This window comes from Falco cherrug, chromosome 9 (assembly GCF_023634085.1).
Source record: "Falco cherrug isolate bFalChe1 chromosome 9, bFalChe1.pri, whole genome shotgun sequence".
NCBI lineage: Eukaryota > Metazoa > Chordata > Aves > Falconiformes > Falconidae > Falco > Falco cherrug.
In genome coordinates this window covers 22972449-22998076 of record NC_073705.1, presented here as the reverse complement: position 1 = coordinate 22998076, position 25628 = coordinate 22972449, and the positions used below count along the sequence as shown (strand labels likewise).

The 25628-nt window shown below is 43.8% G+C and overlaps 1 protein-coding gene across 16 annotated transcripts in view; it reads left to right on the top strand.

The window, feature by feature from the left end:
- TCF7L2 (transcription factor 7 like 2) overlaps positions 1-5077 on the top strand; it is a 181655-nt gene extending 176578 nt beyond the window's left edge. For 9 of the 16 annotated variants that reach the window (XM_055719586.1, XM_055719583.1, XM_055719590.1 and 6 more), the window contains one exon: positions 2773-5077. In XM_055719586.1, the coding sequence (XP_055575561.1) occupies positions 2773-3205 (433 nt within the window). In that variant the 3' untranslated portion in view covers positions 3206-5077. The remainder of the gene's footprint in view (positions 1-2772) is intronic. The other 7 variants (XM_055719600.1, XM_055719597.1, XM_055719596.1 and 4 more) reach the window with 3 other exon arrangements.
- The last annotated feature ends 20551 nt before the right edge of the window (positions 5078-25628 follow it).

Below are 25628 nucleotides of genomic sequence, written 5' to 3'. Positions count from 1 at the left end.
GATGACAATAATAATGATAAAAGAATTAGAATATACAAAACAAGTGATGCATGATGCAGTTGCTCACCAGTCACCGACTGATGCCCAGTCAGTTCCTCAGCAGCATTTCCTGGCCAGCTTTCCCCCCATTTTATATACTGAGCATGACGTTCTATGGTACGGAAGATCCCTTTGGCTAGCTCTGGTCAGCTGTCCTGGCTGTGTCCCCTCCCAACCCCCTGTGCCCCTCCACCCCTCCCACTGGCAGGGCCTGGGAAACTGAAAAGTCCTTGACTTAGCATAAACATTATTTAGCAACAACTGAAACCATCAATGTGTTATCAACGTTATTTGTATACTAATTCCAAAATACATCACTCTACCAGCTACTAGGAAGAAAATTAGCTCTATCCCAGCCAAGACCAGGACTCAAATATTCTAGATTCAAACTGCCTCCAGTGAAATAATTAACTGCCTTGTAGGTTCAGAGCAATCCAGTTGAATGGCTTCTGGACTCCCGTCAATAAGGCAGGCAGATCTTGGGTCTCTGCTTGCAAATAATTTTAATTTGGGGATGGCCGGGGGTGGGGGGAGCCCTGCAGTTTCCAGATTGTGAGGACCCACCTTTCCACACAGCTATTATCGGTGAGCTTTGTGAAGGATCACTGTTCTGCTTTGCCACTGAAGCTGTACAGAAGGTCCAAACATGAACTGTGGCCCTGGTAGCGTTGCACAGCTGAAGCTAGGAAGTGGTGAGACAGAGGCGAGGGGAAAGAGAGCAGAACTGTCCTTAGCCAGGAGCCAGAGCTTCCCGCATTGTTTGTTGATGGTAGAAGACTTAACAGCTTCTGTTTTGAGCCCACCAAATTAATTTTTTTTCTGTCTTTTAACGTTGCTCTAATAAAGCATGGTTTACAGCCTTCACTTGCTGTCTTCTATCTTTCTTTCTTTCTTTCTTTCTTTTTAACATTTAAGTTGCATGGTTGTCTTTAGTTTTTAGCATGTGTTGATCTGCAGGCTAACGTGGTTAAAACTCTTAATAGCCCTAACCCCTTACTTTGCCATGTGGAATGTGGAGCAGAACCTGAGAGCAGAGCCTGAGTCTTTGGAGGAAGGGATGTCACAGCACTGGTCCCTCACTGAAGCTGGTGGAAGGATGAGGTCCGGGCTTGGTGGTCCCTTTCTGGCTATGGGAGATGATATCTTTTAACTCCAGGATCAAGCTGGTTAGATATCCCTGGCAGCTGAGAAACATCTAGCCCCGTTGCCTAGAGAGCAGACCTTGGTTTAACCCAAGTCAAATGCAGTTGCCATACATAGGGGAGAACATTGATGACCAGCAGTGGAGCCGGGGCAACTACGTGAGTGGGGAGTGTCACCCAGCGACATTCAGCTGCTGTGCCACACTTGGGTCCTTCCTCTGGTGAAGTTGCCGAGCTAGGGCAAGGTATCCACTGGAGGGGGAGAGCAAGCTACTCCTTCACGTTGGTGGCTTTGTGCAGCTTAGCTGAGTGTCCAAAGTTATTGTGACAGAGCTGCTCTAGACAGGCTTTGTCATACACCTTGGGCTGTGCAACAGCAGTTCAGCACTTCCCATGGAAAGTGTGCTTGCGGATAGAGAGGCTGGAGACACATCGTTCTTAGGGTCAAGGTGGCCACTGAACGTCATCCTGCCAGATGCTGTGGTTGGTTGCCTCATTATTTCTGTCCTTCTGCTAGAATTGTCTTGCATATACTTGGCAGGAGAGATGGTGTGAAACTGTCATCTGTTTTCATTGCTCCTTTGCATTACTAAGTGGACAGAGGGAGGAGAAAAGATCTCTTGTCGGGTCACTTACTCATTTGAAGATGAGCGGCTCTTGCGAGACTCTCCTATTCCCTGGTGTGAAATAAGCTCCATGTTGCTCCTCACCTTTGTACCTGTCGTCGTGCTCTTCACCTACTGAAATTGGATCCCACTCTGGAGTTACATGGATGGCCTCTCAGAGGAAAATTCCCCAAAACGCAGACGAGCAGCTTCCCAAATCTACCACTCTCCCTTAAAACAAAAAGTAAAATTGAGTCGATCTAAAGCCACAACCTGCAGGCCATACAACCAGTTATTCTTGTTATTTTGGATCATACTCTGTTCTTTTCCTGTTTTTTCTTCTGTTTGCTTTGTTTGTTCGTTTTGTTTTTATTTCCCCTCTCTCTTGTTCTCTCTATTATATATCCCTCCTGTTTGACTGACATTTCTGGATTTGGTGTGGTTCTTAACAGAGGAGAAAGCAATGAACAGTAGTTTGCAGCCATCCTTGCCTCCCAAGGGCAGTGCACCGTAGGAGACGACAGGTGATGCAGGTGTAGAGATAGCCCCACTGAGCTGGACAGCGTTATGGGACATCTTGAGATACCATCAACTATCCAGAGCTTTTATTTTATAAGGATTAAATTTCCCTCGCCCCACCCGCACCCCCCGGAGGAAAGTTGAGATTGTAGATTAGCACAGTGGGCTCCAAAGATGCCTTATGTGATTTTCTGATGATTAAAGTCACTTAAGGAAAGGAGGCGGCCCTAAGAGGAGGGGGTCAAAGAGACAATTGGTGAATCCTTTCCAAATCTGTTAGCCGAGGGGAGGCTTCTGAGTGGGCTCAGGGCCAAGGACACCCCGCCAAACCCCCAGGACAGTGCGTGGGGCTGGGGTCCCGCCTGTGCAGAGCCCAGAGTAGTGAACCGATAGCTCTTTGCTTTAGATAACTGTCTCCGTCAGCATCTCTGCCCTTTATTCACGGATAACTCTCTCCCTGTTTCTAGGAGAAAAAAAAAGTGCGTTCGCTACATACAAGGTGAAGGCAGCTGCGTCAGCCCACCCTCTTCAGATGGAAGCTTACTAGACTCTCCTCCGTCCTCCCCCGCCATGCTCGCCTCCCCCTCCAGAGACTCGAAACCACAGACTGAACAAACGCAACCCCTCTCGCTCTCATTGAAGCCCGACCCGCTGGCGCACCTGGTCATGATGCCGCCGCCATCCTCGCTCGTCCTCGCTGAGAGCGCTGCGAGCAAGCCCGGCGCCCTGCCTGCAGCCAGCTGCCCCAACGGGGCCCTGGACCACCCGCCGGCCGCCCTCCCGCCGGCCGCTGCCGCCGCATCCCTAGCACAGCCCTCGACGTCCTCCTTGCATTCCCACAGCTCGCTGGCAGGGACACAGCCCCAGCCGCTCTCCCTCGTAACCAAGTCCTTAGAATAGCTTTAGCCTCGTTAGCCCTTTCGGTTTCCTTTCGGGGGGATTGAATTCTGTTGGGATTTGGGGTTTTGGTTTTTTCCTTTCCTTTTTTTTTGTTTGGTTTTGTTTGGTTTTGTTGTGTTTTGTTTTATTCTCCTCCTCGTCGTCGTCCACTGTTTGTCGTCGTTTCTCAGTTTCGTTTTTAATTTGTGCCATGTGGCTACATTAGTTGATGTTTTATCGAGTTCATTGGTCAATATTTGACCCATTCTTATTTCAATTTCTCCTTTTTAAATATGTAGATGAGAAAAGCCTCATGATTCTGCCAAAATTTTTATCAACAGCTGTTTAAAGTCTTTGTAGCGTTTAAAAAATATATATATATACATAATTGTTATGTAGTTCCAATAGCTTAGTTTTAAAGACTGATTTTAAAAATTTAAAAAAAAAAAAAAAAAGAAGCAATTTTGAAGCAGCCCTTGCCGGAGGCATTGGTTCTTTATTATTTGTATTAAATACGAGCTTGCGAACCAATCATTTTACATCTGGTTTTTAAACCTTTAAGGGCACAATGAATGCGGTGCCGCTACTACTTCTTTTTTTTTCTTCCTTGTGTGAAACAACCTTTATTGTGATGTTACTTGTTATTGTTTAAATGTACAGAAACAAAGGGTTAAAAAAATGTGTTAATATACCTTGTTCCATGGTGTTGTTCTTTTTGGGGGAGGGAACGCTACTCAACAATTAAAAGTATCACAACGCTATTGGACCAGTAGTATTTATTGCTTTAGAAATTGCTTGTTGTATCTGTATGTTGTCCCTTTTAAAATGTTTTTTTCTTCTTTTTTCTTGAAACATTGTATAAAGTGTTTTTTTTTCCCTTAGTGTAAGCATCTTATATATAACAACTCATTTGTACAAGGTTTTTAAGTTTATATATAAATGTGTATATATATATTTTTTCCGGGATTTTTGGTTTTGATTTCTTTTCATGATTTTTTTTTTTTTTTTTTTGCTATATGAAACACAGTTGCCACCAAATGGACATTCGTTCGCAGATGCATTTTTTCAAGGATCAATAGAGTAAAAAAAAAAAATTTGCTTTAAAAGCCATTACACACAAAAAGACTTGAAAATTTAGCAAGGGAATTTTTAGCAACGCTGTTTGAAAAATAGCAAGGTCCAAGTGTCTCCTGTTCAGAACTGCAGCTGAATCCCCTGCGACATTAGGACTGTAGGCTGTGTGCAAAATTTTTATGTGCCAAAATTCTCAGTGACTTTTAACTTTCTCCCGACAACTTTTTTTTTTTTTAATGCTGTAATTTTTTTGTTCATCATGTTTTGCTGTGATGTTACATAGGTAGATATGTATGTAGTTTTAATGTCACCTATAACAGACGTGTTTGGTAGCAGATTGTCCGGAAAGCATTTAAAATGAAGAGGTATAAACCCTTAAGGGCCAAATTCTGTATATTAGATTATTCATAAAAGGAAAATCAGACTGCCACTTTTATGTACACTTACTACATACAGGTAGGTAGCAAACTTAAAACAAAAAAAAAAAAACCTAGGCATGTTGATGTTGCAAAAAACGCTGTATAAAGCTGAAAAATTGTTCATCTGTTCATTCAGTGCCATTGTAGTTGACATGAAGCGATTGTAAAACTGTCTCAGATTTTTCTCTGGTTTATTAAGATGCTAACTATAACATTTTTTGTGAATACTTTGAATGTTTCCTAACAGTTGTGATGTTACTGTTCCGTTTTATGCTCTTATTCCGATTTTCATTTTTAATGGTTTGGAAGCCATTTTTTGTAATGAATAAATGTTCATGCTGTACAGTATCTGTAGCATGCAGTTCTGGATTAATAAAAGCAACTTAGTATGTGCAGAGAATGACTTGTCAACTCATTTATGCGTTGACTGCATTTTACTATGGCCAAAAAGATTTACAGCCCGAGTGGAAAACTTCTTCCAAAAAAATTTGTGCAAATCGTGGCAAATTGCAGCCAGCTCTATCTAGTTGCAAGAAATCCTGTGTTTCCTTTGGGTTCCCATGCTACCGCCTGCTAGTTTTGTTTTGCACTAGCCCTCTCCCCGCTCAGCCAGTTTTTGCATGAGTAGGAATGGTTGAAAATCCTTTTTATTTAAAGGAAGTGGCACGTGATTTGGCAAAAAACAAATGGCACGTGAGCTAAAGCAATGCCATCCCTCTGTGTGAAGTCATCCTGACTGGGCGACACGAGACCAGGGCTGATGATACCTTTAATTTTAAAACATTTTTGTTCAACTTGGTGATCCCACAGCACAGGGCTGATGCACTATAAAGGTCACACAGGAGGGCTTAGGGACGGACCCCTCATTAGTCAGAGTCCTTGTGCTGGCCTTAGGGTTTATCTCCTGGATAGCTTTGAGTCTGGTTTTGCATATATATATTTATATATATATATATGTGTATTATTTATTTTACATGCAATGAGCCCTTACAGCACAGCCTGCTCGCAGCACTGAGCATTCAGCATCCACCCGACTCAGCAATGCCTGCAAATGCTGCAGGATGAGAGTGAACTTACAAGACTTTTTATTAAATGGTTGATTTGTTTGGATTTCTTCAAGATAAGTAGAGATTGAAGCTTTGTAATTTCCAGGAATCTCTCACGAGTGGATGTCACCATAGCCCCAGTCATCTTGCAAAATGTCAATCACAGTAATTTCTACAATGGCACTCGAGGGCAATTAAATGCAAAGGTCTTGGAGCAGGCTTGTTCCCTGCCGTCGTGCCACTGTATTTCTCAGGTAATGCACTTCCCTGCAGTCGGTCTCGACACGCTGTGCAGAAAGGGTAAGTATTCTTCCTCCTATGGGAAAGTGGGTGAAGTTATTTACTGCAGAGACCTGGGAACAGGACTGTTTTGGGAAGCCCGGCCCCAGTGCTGACCCCGTGCTGTCCCTTGCTGTGGGGTCTGATAAAACCAAACCTGGCTGCAAGTCAGTTGTCTTGGCTGCAGAACGAGTTTGCTTTGTAGAGGGGCTGGGAGGCACTGGATGAAGTACTAAATAATGTTTAAATAAAATACATAGTACTTCAAATTGCTACCACTTTTTTAATGACTAGTTTACAAGCCAGAAGCCTTTTTTTTGTTTCAGACATGTTAGTAAAGGGTAATATACATGAGTATTGCTTCACATTTCCTATTAGAAGGATTAAGTCACCATGAATTTTTTACCAGGCTCCATTTATCTCCCTGGATCCAAGGCCTGATGCTGTTTCTGTTGCGGTGTGACACGACACTCCCCTTGGCTTCAGTGGAACATGTCCCCTCGTCACCTGAGACGGGCAGGTGGGACAGGACTCTGCGACGGGGAAACGGATGGTGCTGCGAAGCCTTTGTGGAAGATGCCAAATCTTGCTGTTCTTGGTAGCCAGCAAATTGAACGAGATGCTCAAATTGCTCTCCTGCTATTTAAGGTTTCTGGGGATTTTTTTTTTTCTTTTCTTTCTCCTAAATATTTTGACTCTTGCTAGAGCATGGCCATCCATCAGCCAGACACATGTGCTGCATCTCTGCTGGGGATAACTGCTGCCTTCTAATCTAAAACATAGCGCTCCAGGGAGATCTTTGAATGCCACGATTCAAAGGAGACACCATCAAGGTATGATTCATATATTCACCGAAATAGTGTGTTCTTTGCTTGCTGCTTTATTAGCAAGCCTTTGGAAAGCAGAGTCCAAAAACACTCTTCCTGGACAAATTGGTTTTCCTTCTTTGTGTGTGGTGACAGAGGCATGTGTTTGAAAGGTATGTTGAGCAGAGCTCACGAGTGGTGGGTAACTCATGCTGGAAACTTGTTTGCTGTGGAAAAAAATGGTGTACTCCTGGGAAAGCAACTGCTTGGGTTTCCTGTAGGTTGTGCATTGGCTGTGTCCCTTGATAGGTTTATGCCTTCAGATTTGCCTCCAAATTTCCCTTGCTTAGAGGACCTCAGCTGGGTCAAGGCTCCTGGGAGAAACTTACCATTCTTTATGTGTACTGCCTTTGTACCCAGGAGTCACAGCCAAGGACCCCATCAGACCAGGTGCACTGGAAATACGGAAACAGGACAGCCCTTCCCATACACTGTAGGTGTAAAATAGGGTGAGCAACTGGCTACAGGGGTATGGCCAGATCACCCCGATCACCCCCAGATCCATGCAAGTGGGGGTGACCTCTGGAGCTGGGCCATGACAAACTGGCATGATCTGTCCTCATCCGGGGCTGCCATGGGACAACATGGGCCCTACATACAGTAGGTAATTGAGTGTAGCTGTAGCTATTGCTTCCATCTGTTTTTATGGGATTAAGGCAAGGAAGCAAGTCAATGTATTGCATGTTCAGGAGACATTTATTTTCCATTAGTTTTGTAAATCTCATTTTTCACTTAGTGTATGGAATTTTAAAAAGTTTAAGCAACTGCTGACTCAATAAAGCGGTGCCACATGGTTTTAAGCTTTGCTTAAAAGGAAAGGCAGGGGAAAAAAAGCAATCTTCAGAGTCCTGTTCATTTCATTAGACCATAAAAAGATGTAAAAAGAATTCACAGTAAAATAGTTGTACGGGCCATTGCAACAATCATGAAAGCAAACAATAGTAATAACAAAAGTGAACGTGTGTGACAGTGCTGCCCAGTTATGTCTGGCATATATGTAGGAGTGCTTTACCACCTAAGACCCTGGGTAAAGCTTTTAGATGGCGTTTTGGGAGAGGTGTTCCAGCTGAAGACTAGATTCAGTACAGGACCGACACTGAGCTTCAGTGGTCTTTGTTGGACAGGAGGGCTAAAGCTCTTGGGGCCTTAAAACTATGAATATGCAAATTTTTCCAGAGATTGCAGCAATTGCTGTGTTATAAAAAGGGATCGACAGGTACTTTGGCATTAATTTTAAGATGTTCTTGGAAAACATCTTGAGACTTTTAAGGCAGATCAGCTGCAAGTGAAGGCATCCCAGCCACCCATCATTGTCAATAATGTCAACAGCCTGTTTTAGGGACTCTCTGAGGACAGGAGTCTGCCAACCCCCGGCCTGATTTTCTTCAGGGATCAGTCCAAAATGTTCACTCATGACTTGCATCCATGTTCTAGGAGATGCCCTTTTTCTGAGGTTGGAAATGCATTTAATTTGGGGCAGGGGGTGTTAGCCCTGACCTCCAAGGCAGTGGAGATCATGAAGTCATGCAGTCTGTCCATCTGTTTGACCCTCTCCTGATAATTCTTGAATCCTCAGGCATTTTGAACCAGATTTGACAGCTGCAGTCTAACTCTTGGAGATGATAAAGGCCCTCTGATTTCCAGGGGAATCTCTGCCTGCACTGGGAAGAGAGGCTTTCCAGATCCGCTGCTAAAGGAAAGGCAGGGAGAACTCAGCTGTTATCCATTCTCTCTGGCAGCATCCAGACGGCCAATTATTACACGTCTACTTCTGGACCAGCATCCGCGCTCTCCTGCCCAGCTGGCAGGCCAAGGAGATTAGGTAGGAGACGTGGAGAGCACTGGGGTGTTGGAGGGAACAAGGGACATGGGAGAGAGTTAAGGCTATAGGGAAACTGGAAGAATTGCAGCTGCAATATGTAACATTATGTAAGATTGCAGCGGGGAAGCAAGGGGAAGGGAAGGACGATCAGGAGATAGAAGACACATCTGCAGCACACCAGGCCTTGCTAACGTTACTGCTCACAGAGCAAAGCTGCTCTGGTAAAGCAGATGCTGTGGTGTTACCAGCTCCTTGTCTCATTCCTTCTGCTCTGTGCCTTGTGGCAGCCACCGTGAGGAGCACAGCCCCATTCGGGAGTACCGGTCTGGCCACCCACCAGAAAGGTCCACAGGGTGGGAAAGGCTTGGGGTGTTTCCATAGCCCTGTGGCATGGTGAGGACTGGACTTGGGTGTGCGTAGCAAGAAGGGTGGTTTATTTAAAAAAAAAAGAAAAAGAAAAAGAAAAAAAGATTATTATCTTATTTGCAAACAAGCCCATTTGTAGTAGTTGGTTCCCAGGCATTAGCAAACACCCCGTTTTTAATATTCTCCAGAAAATGTCCCCTTTTCTCCCTTATTTTGTGTTCCCTTTTGAATATACTGCTGGGGTATTTTTGGATCTAACTATATCTTTTTAATCTGTTCCCCCCGCCCCTCCTCAGCCCCCGCTGCCTCCCTGCCTGCTCCTCCTTCAAACTTATATAATGGCACATTATACAAAATAGCTAAGCAGGTGGTATTTTTAAAGACAGTGAGTGAGCATTTTTTTGGCCTAAATTTGGAACGAAACAGATGGATTTTAAGACTCTGCTTTTTCTATGAATAGTAACCGTTGTTCTCCGCTGCCTTAAACACCAGTTTCAAGACCACCTCCAGCAACCAATCAGCACTCCGTTATTTAATTATAACAAAATTCTTAGCTCTGTCTGCTGCTGCATGGGCAAGTGGGGGGCACTGGATCAACTTCTGGAGCCAGGCAGACTTGCCAACAATAATTTTCCTTTTCCCAGAGGGCTGAGGGGGCCTGGACCGGGTTCCAAGTTCCTCCTAAACGGGCTGTTCAGTTTGGGCTCCCTGACAGAGTGCTTGAAAAGGGTTATAGAAAGGCAGATAAATGCACTTCTTGTTGCAAGCTTCCCTGACAGGCCAGGCCTCCAGAACAGTGATCTCATTCCTGCCTCATTATTAGTGGTGCCAGATTTTTTCCATTAACAGGTAATTGAGTCGAAACTAAAATAAGCAAAGTTTGTTTTATCCAATGCATTTTCTTGCTTGCTTGTGAAAGAAAAACACTTTAGAGAGGGGCTTGCTTTTAATGTTCGTGGAAATTTATTTACATCTTAGAGATTCCTTTCTGGTCTAGTGTAATTAACCTGACTGGTCTTTTTTTTATTGTTGTTTTGATTTTTAAAGTAAAGATATTGGCAAGGCTTAATTCTCTTTTTTAATGGTTTGAATTTCCTGGGACCAGCAGGGTTGAAATCGCCTGTTCTGTGCACAGCCACAAGTGTTATCCTGCTCCCGTGTGTGCGCGTTCGCATTTTCAGTTAGGTTCACCCTTGGCCCCAGAGGGGAGTCAGCAGCTGGAGCCCGTGGGACGATGCTGCGCACCATGTCCAGGCTCACAATGAGCTTCCCCTTCCAGAGAGGCCACAGGGACACTGCTGGGACCAGCCAGTGTTGTGTCTCCTCATTGAGCAGGGAAACAAAGCGGCTGCTGGTGAAACGCTCACGGTCTTGCTGAAGATAGTTCTTTGTTTCTAGTCCATGTAGTTGGCAGGGACGAGTGTAAACCTGGGTTTTGTGTCTTTCTGCTGAGATGACATTGCTTGTAGAGGAGGAGGGAAATCTACCTGTCCGGGTGTATCTGTACGGGGGGGATTGCCATGCTGTCCACCTCCGTGCCAGCACCAAGAAAACCTGAGCGATTCCTCAGCCAGCAGCTTCAGGCTTCCCTGTGCAGCCAGCGGGCCAACTTCTCCCCCTCCTCAACTGCTGGAGAGCCGGTCCTGCCCTGGCTGCAAGGCAAAGCCCTCAAGAATAGCGTGTGCAATGCTGCAAGCCCTAGGGGACAAGCACGTCTTGCAGAGAAGTTACTACCAGTATGGATGTCTTCCTGTTTTCTGAGGGATCTCCCTGATGCTTCCTAATCCTCTGGTGTTGGGCTGCCTTGGGGGACTCTGGGCCAGCCTACACATCAAGCGGTGAATTCCCTCTAAAATTCATGGGACTGATGCTCAGAAGCACGGCTGTTTTCTGACCTAGCTTGGGCGTCTGAGACAGTTGCTTGCGGGGTCAGCTCTGGCCTTACTGCTAGGCAAAGCAGGTGCCTCTTGCTTTTGTCCCTCGCCTGTGCCCCAAAGTAAGCAAAACCCAGAGACTTTGCATCATTGCGGCTACTAGTTTGACAGGAAACAGCTGACGATGCTGGAGAACAGGCAAGTTCCATGCTTGTGGCTTTGCTCTTTGGCTTCTGGTTTGGGCTGCCTGTGGAGGCAGGCATCTGCCCACTCTGCCCTTGTGAAGGAGGCCATGTCCTTCAGCAGCACGAGGACTTGCACGCTTTTCCCAACAACCTGGCATCCTCATATCAACCACATTCCTGTGTGACCTCTTCTCCAGCCCTTTGCAGTGGAGCAGAGGGATGAGAGCGTTGCAGAAGGGTCGGTGGAGGCGTGGGGGGCTGAGCGAGGAGGGTGCTGCGGGCCAGGGGCTGCAGCATGCCTCGCTGCAGCTGGGACCCCGCAACAGGGCAGGGGAAGCGGGTGGCTGCAGAAGTGCTGAGCGTGGCAGCAGTGCCTGCCTGCCGAAACACTGCCTCAGCCTCATCCCCTGGGCTCTGAGAGGCCAATTACCAATTCACAGAGCCTGTTTCAGCAGAAATAGAACCTTCAAAGAGTTGGGAGCTTTTCTGGTTTTCTTCTTCTTCTTTGTTTTTTTTTTTTTTTTTTTTTTAATGCCCTCTTAAAAAAATAAAAGCAGAAAGACCCATACTGTAAGGTCAAGTACATAATTGTTTCTAGCAGGAATTTCAAACATTGTCTCTTCCTCTGGGCAGGTATGGCTGGGTCAATTACCCTGACTACCTGATGACAGGAGACACAATAACCCCCATCTGCACTTGAACATATCATCTCTAAAGTAGAATTTAAGGGGCTTTGTGGGTTTTTTTGTGCAATCGCACAACTTTTGGGGGTTTCTGCTTGGAGAATTTAGCTAGCTTTCATCTTGTGGAGGTCTGATGCTGAGATCTCTCTGGCAGTGAAGCTGTAGGAGAAATCAGGCAGGTGACATGGGAACTGTGGTCCTGTGATAGTCCTTGTCGGGGCTGAAATGGAGGGTCCATGGGGGGAATATGTACTCTGTATGAAGGAGCATACCATAAAATGCCTATTAATGGCTGAAGTGAAACAAGGTGCCCAAATTACATTCCTAGTGGTCTGGGATATGCATTTCCAAGCCCCTGAGTTTACCTGGCTCTAAAATGGCTGTAAAAAGATGCAATCACGAGGCGCGCTGTCTTGCACAGCTCTTATTCTCTGTAATAAGCATGTTCAGGACCTGCACAGCAAAATCAGGGTTGCCACAGTGGCAGGAGATAAAATTCCTTCTACAGTCACTCATTCCAACATATTTATTTCTCACTGGATTTTCCGGGGGTACCAACAATGTGTTTTAGTTCCCTGTTTAGTGCATGAATTTTGCTAAAGCAGCCAAGTGACTTGCTTTTACGAACTTCTCCTCTGCATGAGGCGTGACAAAGAACATGGATTCAAATTGTTTCATTTTAAGAGGTGATCCCTTTTGTTTCCCCCACTCTCTAAATTTTTAAGTGAATTTAAATTAACAAACATCACTCAGGTGGAGACAACACACAAATAGGAAAGATTTGCTATCTACAAATCTGTTTGCTCCTTACAGCCTTCTGTTTAGCTAGAAACCACCCACAGCACAGACAACAGTACAGACCCCTCTGAACTCTGTCCCTTTTTCAGGCTACTCTGACCTGGATGAATGAGCTGAGGGATGGGACAGCTGCCCTCCTTCTTCCTTCAGATCCTTTCTGTTCCATTCACACTTCAGCACCATTGCATCTCTGCACCTCAGGCTCCTTCCAAGAGCCACCAAGCTTACCTGTCATCCTGCATTTCATGGGGATGCCATAGTAGCATCAGCTCCACCTTGCACGCTTGTAACCTGACCCAAAGGACCATTTTTGGGGTGAGTTTCACATTTGTGGAATATTTGATGTGTTTTACAACAAAAGCGTCTATTAGAAGTGCATATAATGGTGAGACAAACTGCTTCAAGTCAGCTGAGACGAGCAACAAGATCTGGCCTAGTAGAGCAGACCCAGTAATGTGGAAGGAGACATGAGGACCGTTTTTACTATACAAATGAGTTTAATATCCTCATAAGTTTGGTCAAGTCCTTTCACTTTGGTATTAGCATCTTTAAACTTTATACTGACTTGCGTCTCATCCCTTTTCTGGGATGAAGTGCCCAAGATTTCCCAATGGCAACTCAGGGCCTTCGGTGTCCCATTTGATGAAGGAAGCTGGTTCGCAGCAAGAACTGGATTCCTTTCATGCTGGGAGAAAGGAATCTGTGTAAAATGTCTCAACTTCAGCTCTAAAACTGAAACTAAAGCTATCAGTAGCTACTGCTGAAAAATCTACAGTAATCTTATTTTAATTTAATCCGTGAGATACATTTAGCACACCTTTGCTACTACATAAAATAACAATATTGTTCATATTAGAGAAGGCAAAAGGAACAGGAGTATAAATAATTCTTTATCTTAGTCACATTTAAACATGCTCAAGTTTCACTCTTTCAAGTAAATCCTTTGGATGTGGTCTAACCTAAATATTACATTTACCCAAACTTAAATATTTTGGATTGGGTTTTGGTATTTTCCTTTTTTTTTTTTCCCCCTGAACATACCTGTCTTTTTTTAGTGGTGATGTTGTTCTGGCTAGTTTTCTTTACCCTAGCAGAGGTAACTCCGCAGCACATTTCTTTTGACAAAAACACACAAAACCAACACGGATCAGTTAACACAGATGACATCTTTAAACTTGAATACATTTTTTCACTATAAACGCCACCAGTCAACTTTCGTGTAGGTAGGTTTCCATTGTTAGTTGTCAAAGTCTTCTTGAGTGGATTTCCCACTGTGTCACTTTTGTGTGAGTCAAATCAAGATTATAGGTAACAGAGAAGAAAAAGAAAAAGAAAAGAAGGTTAGACCCTCATTTTAGAGTTTAAGAAAAATCTACCAGCAGGTTGCAGTTCGAGTTGGTAATATACATGAAAGGGGGAGTCCAAGCCGTGTCACAGGTATCACTATATTAGGCTTTCAGGAAAAAGCATACAAAACACATATTGTAGTGGTCACACACAGAGACATAAATTTAGGAACAAGATCTGCCTTAGCTTGAACATAGTCAGCTCTGATAATAAGGAACAATGGACCGAAGCTATTATGAAACGAAACCCAGGTGCCTGAATGGAGGGAGATTTTAGCTGAGTTCTCCTGGAAAAAAAAAAAAAAAGTCTAACTTTTTTCACAGATTTATGTTGTCCTAATTTCTCTCTGTTCTCACTTTAGAAGACAGCTGATTTTATTTGGGATTTGATTAATGAACGTGGTTAAGGTGTTCCATGCTGAAATTTTCTGGAGTAACATTTTAATTTTTTTTTTTATTGTATTTTTTTCTGTCTTAAATATTATTTTCTTTTCATTGGGATTTTGGGTGTGCAAGGAAAACTAGCTAAGGTATCTCCTGTATCATATCCATGAGGTAGTAGCCAGGATGGATTTGAGATGCTTTGTAATAGTTTGGGTACTTTCTAGTCTTACATGAGTGGTGTAAAAATATCTCTAGAAGCATATTTGTTAATTCATTTAGTGAGAAGGTCAGGAAGTACCTCAAGGAGCCAAAGATAGTTAATATCTAAACCTGGTCAAAAACTTGATCTATGGCAAACAGACACTTTGTCTTGACCTATGTGGGATATCAACAGACTGCTGAGATGTGTCCAAGGAAGACTGGGAGAGCAGAAACCTTCAGTGGAGTCCCACTAGGACATGAGAAGGATGGAGGCAAAAGTCAGATTGTCTAGGTATCTGATGATGTCAGACCTCCAGCTGGTCTGGAGTTTGCAGGTAAGTTTGACTTTTCTCTCAAAAGGAGTATGGATACTTTCTAGGTTTGAGGGATACGTGCATAGGTCTTTGGTCATACTGAAGACCTTTTCTCTTTGCTAAGGTAATTTTCTCACATGTTATCTAGTCTTATTAGTTCTAGGAGTAGACTGGCTTAATACAAGAAATCTGTCTTTTACTTTTGTCTTTGCCACAAGCCACTAGCTTCCTATGGAAACCACTGTATTCTGGTCCTCCTGAAGTCGGTATAGTGGGTCCATGCCACATAGCACTGCACCCCCAGCATTTTCCCCAAGGGCCTGAACATTATGGGAACCCACCTCGGGGATTCAGTAGTATGGAGTAATATTCTCTTGACTTGAAGGAGCAATCAGAATACCTGGGGAACAAACAAGGCTGAGCTAGCCTTGTATTTGGGTGAAAAAGGGCTTCTTGCCTCTGCAGAATCAATGGCAATTACTAGATTTGCATCAAAGGTTTAGTCAGCAAAAGGTTAACAGTATTAAGCATGAATATTTTGGCCTGTTGTGCAAAGCATACAAATATCAAGGGTGTTTGCACTGAGGCTTTTGGCTGGACCTCTATAAAGATACAAGCAAGAAGCCAAACATATGTTCTGGTGTTCTAGGCTTTGATTCTTAATCATGTTCTGTGCTTGCATTCAGAGGTTTGCTTTGGGACTATCTCCAGCGTGAGAAAATATGACAGAGAAATCAAACACAGAGGTTATGCATAACGGTGCGGCGTCCATATCTGAAGGGGAGCTTTTGTAAGCACTAACATTATTCTTCTTTTGACAGTAGTCACACATTTTCACTTGGTTTATCTTAACTGGGAATAACCCCTAAGACAGGATGTCTCCGGGCACTTCAGAGAAGTGCTTTTTGAAGGCAAAGGAAATAATGTTACAGGGCTGTGCCTCACATCTCTTCGACTGTTAACAGTCCTATAAATACCACTGCCGAGTGCAGTGTGTGTCCATGGCTGCTCTCAAGCGTAGCTGCAGTGCCTGGCTTGCAGCACAGGAATACTCTCTTGATGTAGGAGAATGTGCCTCAGCTTTACTAATACGTGGCTCCGTGCTGCTGACTAAACCAGCTCTGACAGCCATGTAAGAAGGCACTGGCTGGATACGTAAACTGGGCAATATGTCACGGTATGGGAAAAATCAGGTACCAGCTGTCACAAAGAGTGAATCCTAAAAAATTCCCAGGGACAGAAAAGGATGGAAATGAGGGGTTTGGGATGGGTTTGGATTTGCTTTAACCTGACATTGTGCTCTTCCACGGCTATGAAACTTTTCAGGAATGGCTTTCATACTTTCTCAGTGTATCACCCTCTTGCCCATTCTGTTTACCAGGAAAGAGGGCTTACTTGTAAGCTGAGCTGTCCTTTTCCTTCCCTCTTTCTATCCAGAAAGATTCCTCTTCCTTAATTTTTAAGTTTATTTTTAAACAGTTTAAAATACTATGATGGAAAAAGTCAATCAGTGTATGGAAAGAAATGTAAAAATGAACCAAAAAAAACCCCAACATTGACTAATTGTAAAATGCTTTTCATCTCTTTTTTAACTTTTTGCACTTTGGTAATTCAGTAATTACAAGGGAATGTACTTCACTGGGTAGGTCTAATATCTGATATATCTGCAAAGGAAAACCCATTAAGTCAACGGAAATATTTCAGTAACCTGAGGTCAAGCTGTAGTTTCCTGAGAAAACAGAAACTTAATTTCTTTTCTTCCAATCAGTCTTGTCATCCCTTCTTCCCCACATCTGCAACTTCATTTTCCCATGCTCATTCTGTCCTATAGCTGCTGAGGCACGTGGCAGGTGTGAAAATCTGATCTCTCAGCTGTTGAAGCCGGCGCTCACTTTACTTTGGGATCTAAATGGTTCTTTCGGCAGAAAATGTCAGAAAATTCTGGTCAGGATCTTGTAAGAGGAAAATGGAACTGAATTTAGAAAACACCCCACGCCAACAGAGAACAGTGAGAGCAAAAGAGCAGCTACAGGAAGAACATCATCCACTGCTGGCCAAACTGCAGGATAATTGAACCAGAAATAGCATGGGGCAAGAAAGACACCAATCAATTCCATTGGAAGGATGTCATTTAGCAGTTCAAGACAAGAAGGGAGCACTGTATAAAGTGGAGATGAGCATGGCAGTCTGCCAATCTATCACAACATTCTTTTATTTAAGATGCTTATTAGTATCTTATATTTCAAATTAAATATTTATAGTTCTGTAACAGCATGCAGGAAGGGGGCCTATTCCAGAGATTACTCTGTACAAGAAGTTGTCCACTGATGTAAATTAGATCAGTGAACCCTGGAACATTCATGCTTGCCGTCTTGTCATCATTTGTATTTTGGGGATACAGGCTGGGGTGGCAGCTCAGCTACTGGTAGGCACATTGCTCTCCTCTCCATGAATGTGTGTTTACCTCTTACTTTCCTGAAAAGTGTTTTGCATGCATCAACTGTTTTCAGCTTCAACAAGCCTTTTAAGCAATTCTGTGTCGCAACCTTCATGGTTGGCAAACCAGTGTCATTATTCCCATTCTCCCACATGGAGACTCCTGCAGCATTTAAAGGAATTGCCCAAGGACATGCAGAGAAGCAGTGTCAGCTTTGTGACTATATAGCCCCACCATTCTTATTAGAGTCCATGAAAGATGAGAATAGTCCCTTTGATGCTTTCAGCGAGTGCTGAAACCTTTACCAATGTTGTGAAAGGTCATTAGAGAAGATCTGGGGGGCCAAATTCAACAGCTACTCATGGGAATGGTCCTTGGGATGTGGAACTAGTCCAGGAGAAAATGTGAAAACAGAAGTGATTTATATTGAAATGAGGGTTATGAAGACAGCAGTGACCACTGAAACACACACAAAAATAACTCAGAACAACCTCTCTCTGGAACGCTCTGCTGTGACATCTTTTTAACCTTGGAGGAGGCCACTGGGAAGAGAGATTTAGAGCAGATCTGTGGGACTTACATGAGTGAACGAATCTGACTTCTATCTAGGTGCTTCTGGGTTCTCATCAGCCCCTTTCAAGGTGTAAGGGAAACCATCCTGGTCCTCTGTGATCTGCTCCCTGGGATACAGATAGCAGGACAAAGCAGTCATTCTCTTTTTCTCCCATGGAAAGTGGTCTCTGCCCTTTTGATATTAAATATATGGGGTCTTTCCAGAAGGGTAGTGCGAAATGTCAAAGAGATAATGTATTTAAGCATTCATCTGGTTTGCAACCATTTTATACCCACCACACAAAGACATAGAAGGCTTCTCACTCATTTCTCTGCACTCATCATGCTGCCATTGTGGGACCAGAAGATAATGAGATGAATAGGAAGCATTTCCACAGCATGAACAATGTAGGAACATCATTATTAATGTTCGTACAAAATATCCTCTCTCTACATGATGTCTACATATCTGAGATACAGTCCTCTGCCAGATATAAAAAATCATGACCATCCAACAGTGATCTGTTACTTAATGGAAAGTCTGCTCAAATTTCAGTTTAAATTGCATTTATTATTTATGTCTCAAGAACAGAGTATGTATACTGAGTATGTCTTCCCCTTACAGTGCTAGAGGATTAGTAGTTTCCATTTAAAAAGGCAGATATTGGCTCAGAAAAATGTTGAATATGTTCATATTCAGGATTTAAAAAAATTAAAAATCCTTTCAAATCAGTGCAAAATTATATTTAAGTAGCCTTTTCTGTATATGCTGAGGTGCATATTTTCATGTGACTGGGGGCAGGTACCTGCACCTTAGCTCCCACTCACTGGTTCTGGGTCCTGGTGGTTAAGTGAGAACTCCTTCTGGGTGAGTGCCAGCCTCAGGGCAGGATCTGTAAGGTCCGGGTTCAAAGGGATGTACAGGATAGAAAGGGACAGTTATATGTGTGGTCTCGGAGGCGATGCACACAAGAATGGCTGCAGTGGCATTACCTGCAGGTAAATGCTGCACTAGATAATAACATTTTGATTTTGGTCATTCTTTTTCCTTTGTAACTTGCCCTCCAGCAGGGATGGCTTTCAAATATAATCTCGAGGTGACATTTTTTGGTAGTTAATTTCTTCCCCTTTTTTTGTGACTTCTTTTTTTTTTTTGTGATTTCTTTTTTTTGTGACTAAATTATCTGTGACTTCTTCACAAGTAGCTCAGTGCTCAGCCACCTGTGTGTGACATTTCTTGACCTTGCTTGGGTGGAATGCATGCCACCAGGCAGGAATGGGTGCCCACAGTGCTCCAGATCTCACTGGCACAGTGAATCCAGGTATTTGAATAATTCATTACCAACATACCTGGACATGTCTGACAAACTTTGTGTTTCGGGGGTTTTTTTGTTGTTGTTTTTTGTTGGTTTTTTTTTTCCTAAAGCCTTGGAATAATGCTGTTTGTCTTTTCTTGTTCATATGTATGTTCATTTCCTATAGTAGACATTTTGAATGCTTTGCTTAAAGCTGCACCCAGAAGTACACAGTGGAACAGATGGTAGAAAGAGCTAGGGATATTTTATGGGTTGGACAACAACCACAACCTGATCCAACAAATTTTCTTGTTCTCAAACATTTTACTGTCAATACACTCCTCAGGAATGTACTCAGAGTTGTTTGGGGACATGGAAAAATATTTACCTCAGCCTTCCACAATTTATTACTTATTGTTTGAAAAAGTTGCCTCTTTTCTGTGCCAACATTTATCATCTTGGGAAACATACTGGAATATAGCAGTGACATTAAACAATAATATGCTCTTTGCTGGGATAAAATAATATTGCTGGACCACTGCAGAGGAAGCCAAAAATCACTTGTGAAATGGTTCCTTTGGAAGGGCAAAAAGTCTCAAAGTTTGTTAGCAAATAATTTCGCTAGTGGTGCAGACATCAAATGGCTTCGGCAGCACTTGCAAAGCTATTCTGAATATGCATTTCCCCTGGAGTGCTGGGGCAGAAAGCAACTGTAATGAAGGTTAGAACCATAATAATAAGAATCCCTCACCAGCAAAAAATAATAATATAATGTAAAAAAAACCCAAAACCTTGGAGAAAAGCTAGGGGAAGAAAAGGCAGACTGTGTGAGTCTTTCAGCAATCCATATTAAACTTCTATTTGCATGGCCCTGAATTAGGGGCTGCCTTAGCTCCTGGGCAGTGGTGGCAGCTCAAGGTTCCTTTTTCCTTCTTCACCCCAGCAGGAGAGGGAGAGCCTGCAATCCCTCTACTCCAGTCATTAAGCTGCTCTCTTAGCTGAGCTTTTCTTGCACATCCATACATTCCCTGGCCCCCCAAACTACTTTCTCTTGTGCAGCACCTTCTGTTTGGTGTACATTTTCCATACAAAACTACACAGCCACAGATGCAGCATTATATAAATATTTCCCTATAATCCCCCCTTGCTGAGCTGCCTATGAAATACTTGATAAGAGCTGCACAGTCCTATGTGTGTAGCAAAATGCACGTCCCCCAGGACTGCCCTACTGTCTGGTTGTCCCTGCCGACCACCTCTTGCTGTAGGATACCCACCTGTAAGTTTAAGGAGGAGAGACCATCTTTACTGTAGCGCCTCAATGCACCCTGCTACAGAGAGCCCTTGAAGCTCTCTCCCTAACACATAACTCAGATAAGTGCAGTACAACAGCTAACCTAAGATGTATCTTGAATCACCCCTCTCTTCTAAGTGGATTTCAGCTTGCCCACCTGGGTACCAGGAGCTCTGTGCTCCTCAGCAGCTGAATCTGACATCTCCCAAATGGGTCATCTCCAGCAGGACCCTCTGCAAGTCCCTCTTTGCAGCCCCAGGAGCATGGCAACTGGTGCTGAGACAGCTGAGAGGACCTCAGCAGGCAGGGGGCTACAATTTTCCTGGGAGGTGGTGGGGTGCAATCGCACCGTTGCAGCTGATTGCTCTGTAAGTGGTGCACCTGTTTTGGCACAGCACACAGGACGTTATTTACCCTCCTAAAGACTTGCTCATCCTGTGGGTGCCCTGGCATGCACTGAAAACAAACTTCACTTCTCTTTTGATGTACGCAAAGGGGAAAAGGGGTGAAAAGATCTGTGCTGTGCTTGGAGGGAGAAGAAACAGCATTAGAATGGATGGGTAAGCTGAAAGGGATGGAGCAATTCTCAAAAAATATTAATAACTACTAATAAAGGCACATTTGAATACCGAGTTTAGTTGTGAAGGATCCAAAGAGCCCTGCGTGCTTTGGAATTGTCCTGGCCCACCTCTGAAGTGCTCCCACCTGAAGGGCAGGGTGCCCCAGTTTCTTGAAAATGCACTCTGGACTCGTCACAAGGTGTGAAACAAATCTTTGAACCCTGGGTGCTTTGCCCAACGCCTGTTCCTTTATTAGAAGCCCAGAAGCCAGCATGGAATAAGCAGGGTAGCAGTACAGCGCGGCACATTTTTATAGCAAGGCCAAATCTTTATTATGCTTCTTGGCCCAGTTTAGTGGAGAACACTGCTGGGCCTGATTTCAGTTTTGATATCATACACTGAGGCTGCAGACCCTTAAGAGTACAAGCTGGAGAAAAGAACATAGAAAATGTTAGGAATGAGAAAAGGCCATTCAACACATTGATGCTTGTCTCTTGTAATACAGCGTTTCCCCCAGGATAGCATCTAATTGCTTCTTGAACGAGCCCACTGTCTTTGCCTCAACAACCTTGCCCAGTAGGCCATTCCAAACATTTATTATTCTTTGAGTGACAAAGCACTTCCTTATGTCTCCTCTGAATTTGTTTTTTGAACTTCCATTTATGCCCCCGATCCTGTCATCTGTGCAGTATCAAAAGTAGTAACATGCATTGATATTATCCATTCAGCTAAGATTTTTGTATACTTCAGTTAGACCCCCCTTAAATGTCTTTTTTTTTTTTTTTTTTAAGTTGAATAGATTGAGGGGTTTTTTCACCTTTCAGTAACTTCTACAATTTTATCCTGGAACCAAGTCGAGCAAAAATATTTGTTAAAGCCTGACTTACATTAGACCACACTGAACGGATGTATAAAGTCTACTACAGAAACACATTCCGGTAAGGTTTTTCCCCCCCCCTCTTTTGGAGACGAAATTATCATTTAGTTTCCCTGATGTTTGCATCTGGTTATTTTGACAAAAGTTATCTAAGAAGATTGTAATAAAAAGCTTGATATGAAATTTGGAAAAAGCCGATAATCTCAAATTTTTTCCATTTATACAGTGGGCCTCCACCCCCCACCCCCTTTCCTCTTTCTCCAGGTAGTGGGTTTTCTTGAAAAGAGATTGGTTTATCGTATGGGATTTTCCATGTGATGATGCTTTGTAGAATCTGTAAGAAGAAATGTCAAAATTCATCTGCAAACCCCTGAAAGCCACAGAATCAAACAGTTGCAGGTCCAGTCCTCATCCACCACCACAATCGAGGTGAATAGTTCATTACCTTTTTGGATTAAATTCTATGGCATGTGTTACGCAGGAGGCCAGAACTGATGATCTAATGGTCCCTCCTGGCCCTAAAAAATATCTACAAATAATGATTATAGATGAAATATATATGCCCTGCACAAAGTCAAAACCAGAAGGCTTTGGGTGGGAACACGAAATTAAGGAAAGGAATTTTGCTGTAGCCCTTTCCCAGAAACTGGACAAACAGCTATGAGCATTAGACTGCAGCAGTGGCTGCTTATTCATAGTCTCTCCATTTTTTTTCATTATATTAACCATGTGGGGGTTTTAAGCCATCTGTAAATCTTTTCATTTTTCTCTGAATTCCTTCCTGATGCATTTCTAGGAATGTGGGATCGGAGCAAGTTGGGCGGGTTGTCCCTACAGCATGTGGCTGATCTGGCTTTGTTCCCCCACAGGCTCTTCATGGATGTAAAAAAGCGCCTTCCACAGCATCACTGAGTTTTGCATCAGGTAAATCAGTATCAGGACTAATTAGCATAGACAGAGCACTGTCATCATTTATAGTTAACAAATGAGTTTGTTCAGCATCATCCTGTGTACTTTCTGTGCAGGGTTGCACTGCGGGATCCAGACACGCTGCTGGATACATCACAGCCAAGCGAGTCATCCCGCTTTCCCCTGGTTGGGACCGTAGCTGTCAGTCAGCTCCGTGCCAGCCTTGTGTTGGACTGTACTGGATCATCTAGGAGTAATGAGCAAGTCAGCCCCAAAGGCCTCCAGAAATTATTTGTGCTATTATGCTAACAAGAAGAGAAAACTGACGTATGAGATGGTAATTATCGGGATCACTCTCCAGTTCTTCTCTGAAAAATCTATACAATATTTGCTTTGCTCCAGGCCCTGGGAATCTCCCATGATTTGTCAAAAAATAATTGTTGGTAGTACGATAAATTTGTTATTCAATTCCCTACGTGTTCTGTGTTGTATGCAATCTGGAAAGCCAATTTGTTTATATTCTTATTTTCTCTGTATTCCCTTACCCATTCTTTGCCATTATCTTTATTTTTACAGGTTTCCTTGTTCTCCAGCGTTTTATAGTTGTTCAAACTTTGTGTTTGTATATTTATTTAAAGGCAGATTTGAAAAGAGTTCAGTCTCTCAGTTTACTGAAGGATTCAACTTCTCGCTAGTACTTCATCTCCCCTGGCATTTTTGTGAACACCCGTGTTCTCCTTACCCATCTATCCAGCACTAACCTCTCTGGTCTCTTTGCTACTCACATCTGGTGCTCACCAACCTCAGAGTCCTGGTCTTGAACCACAATCCCCTTACATTCGGCATGTCTTTGGACATCGTCTGCTCCTTGCTCTGCACCTTATTTTGCAGCGGAATTCTGAGGCTTCTTGAACTGAAGTATTTTTAGAAGTCTCAAATATTTTTCTGTGCAGAGATTTCATTTCTGGTACCTAGGAGGGCTTCAATCCTACCCCATATAAGGCCGCTGCTGGGCACTGAGGGCCGGGTGCCTGGTACCCATCACCACCAGGGGACAAGGGGCAGGGGCAGGGCACCAGCCCATGGCACGGACAAGCCCCGACCAAGCCTCTCTTCTCTCACAGGCCTCCCCTGAGACTCTCAGGGAGGTGTTTAATCTTTCTGCTTCGACACCACATCTGTACAAATGCTGATTTAAACCCATCTGTAATGTGCAGCTACAAAGAGTTGTTTAGATGTAGTGGAGGGAGTCAGGCACTGTGTGAAGGGCTTTGCCACCCAACTCTGCTGTGGCCCAGCAGGAAAGTGCCATGCTTCGGCTCCCCGCAAGGGTCTTCCTCGCTCCTCATGCAGTGTGCGAGGTCCCCACCGCGTGAGCCTGCAATGCAGAGGACATCTGCCACGTCCCTTGGATCAAAGCTGCCTGGAGGGAAGAACACCTCCAGGAGGACCGAGACCACAATAGCTCCATGTCCTGGTGGAGGCGATGTGAAAAGGGCTGCGAGGGTTTTGTTATCATTGGCACGTCTTTCCTTCCATTCTGTCCAGTGTTTTAGATTGTTAGGACTGCTTGTCCTGTCAGGCCTACCAAATATAACTAGAGCATTCACTGGATTTAAACATTTTCAAGTGTTTACAACCACATCTCCTCCCTGGGGGGATCTCCGAACTGCGCTGCTTGCTGTATTGTCTTTGGCTGGGTCTTTAGAGTTTCTGAATTTATGCGCTTAAAAATCAATGAGCCTTGGTTAGACAAGAACCCAAACACTGTGACTCCACTCCTAGGATTTCACAGGGATTATGAGAGATATAAATAAACCTCAGTTTTGTAGCCTTCAGACTTTCTATCAAAATTGTAAGTCGATTTAAAATTACGGGCCAGATATGCCATGTGAATCGTGCTTGAAACTGTAGGTAGTCTTTATGCAGTAAAGTCTGAGAAGGTGTTTAAATACTAAATGAATTGTAAAGGAGGATTCTTTAGCCTTTGGTAGCCAAAGAGAGCTAGTGACAAAGAAGCCCACGGCAATGAAAAGCTGGTTGTATGAATATTACCACTCAGCGCCGGGCTCTTTTGTGCCATGTGGATCTTGTGCTCCGTCGCTCCCCGGGGCAGCTGGGTGGCAAGCGCAGGCGCGTGGACACATCCACAGCAGGCAGCATGAATGCGAGCCTTCTCCTCCTCTGGACCTCAGAGCTTCCCAAAGGCCTGCCCAGGCTCTCTGAAAACAAAATGAGCAGAGTTTGGACCTTTTGTGTAAAATACAGCCTGGCCATACTCGAAGGGGCATGCTGGGACACCCTCACTTTGTTGTGGGCCATGTGGCCAAAGTCCTCATCACAGGCTCTCTCTCTGCTGCAGCATTTTGTGTCAAGCTGCAGCAAACAGGAGTCTTCCCTCTCCTGTGGAAGATCCATAAAAGAGGCACGGAGAGGTAGAAGAAACAACCAGAAGAAAGCAAGGAGAAAAAACAAGAGAAAGAAAGGAAGGGACTGAGGGGAAGAGGGAGAAAGGGGAGCGAAATAGCTGTCTCTGTCAGCAGTCAAGGGAATAGGTGACATGCCATCTCTCTCTCAGTATAAAGAGGTTGTGTGGGAAGGGGGAGGTGACAGATAACATATCAAAGGAAATGAATTGCAGTATTAAGATCCTGACTTTGCTTTGTCAAATTTGCAGGTGATTATTGTATAATTCTCTGCAGCTCCTCTCAGTGATGGAAGAGCTCTCCAGATCCTCAAGACATAGTACTACTGGTAAAAGCAACAGCTCCTCAGACAGGTACTTACTTGAAATAGCAGAAGGCTTCTTAATTCTCCTTCAGGCTTCTTCCCATTCTGTGTCATCTCTACGTACTTGGGATATAGT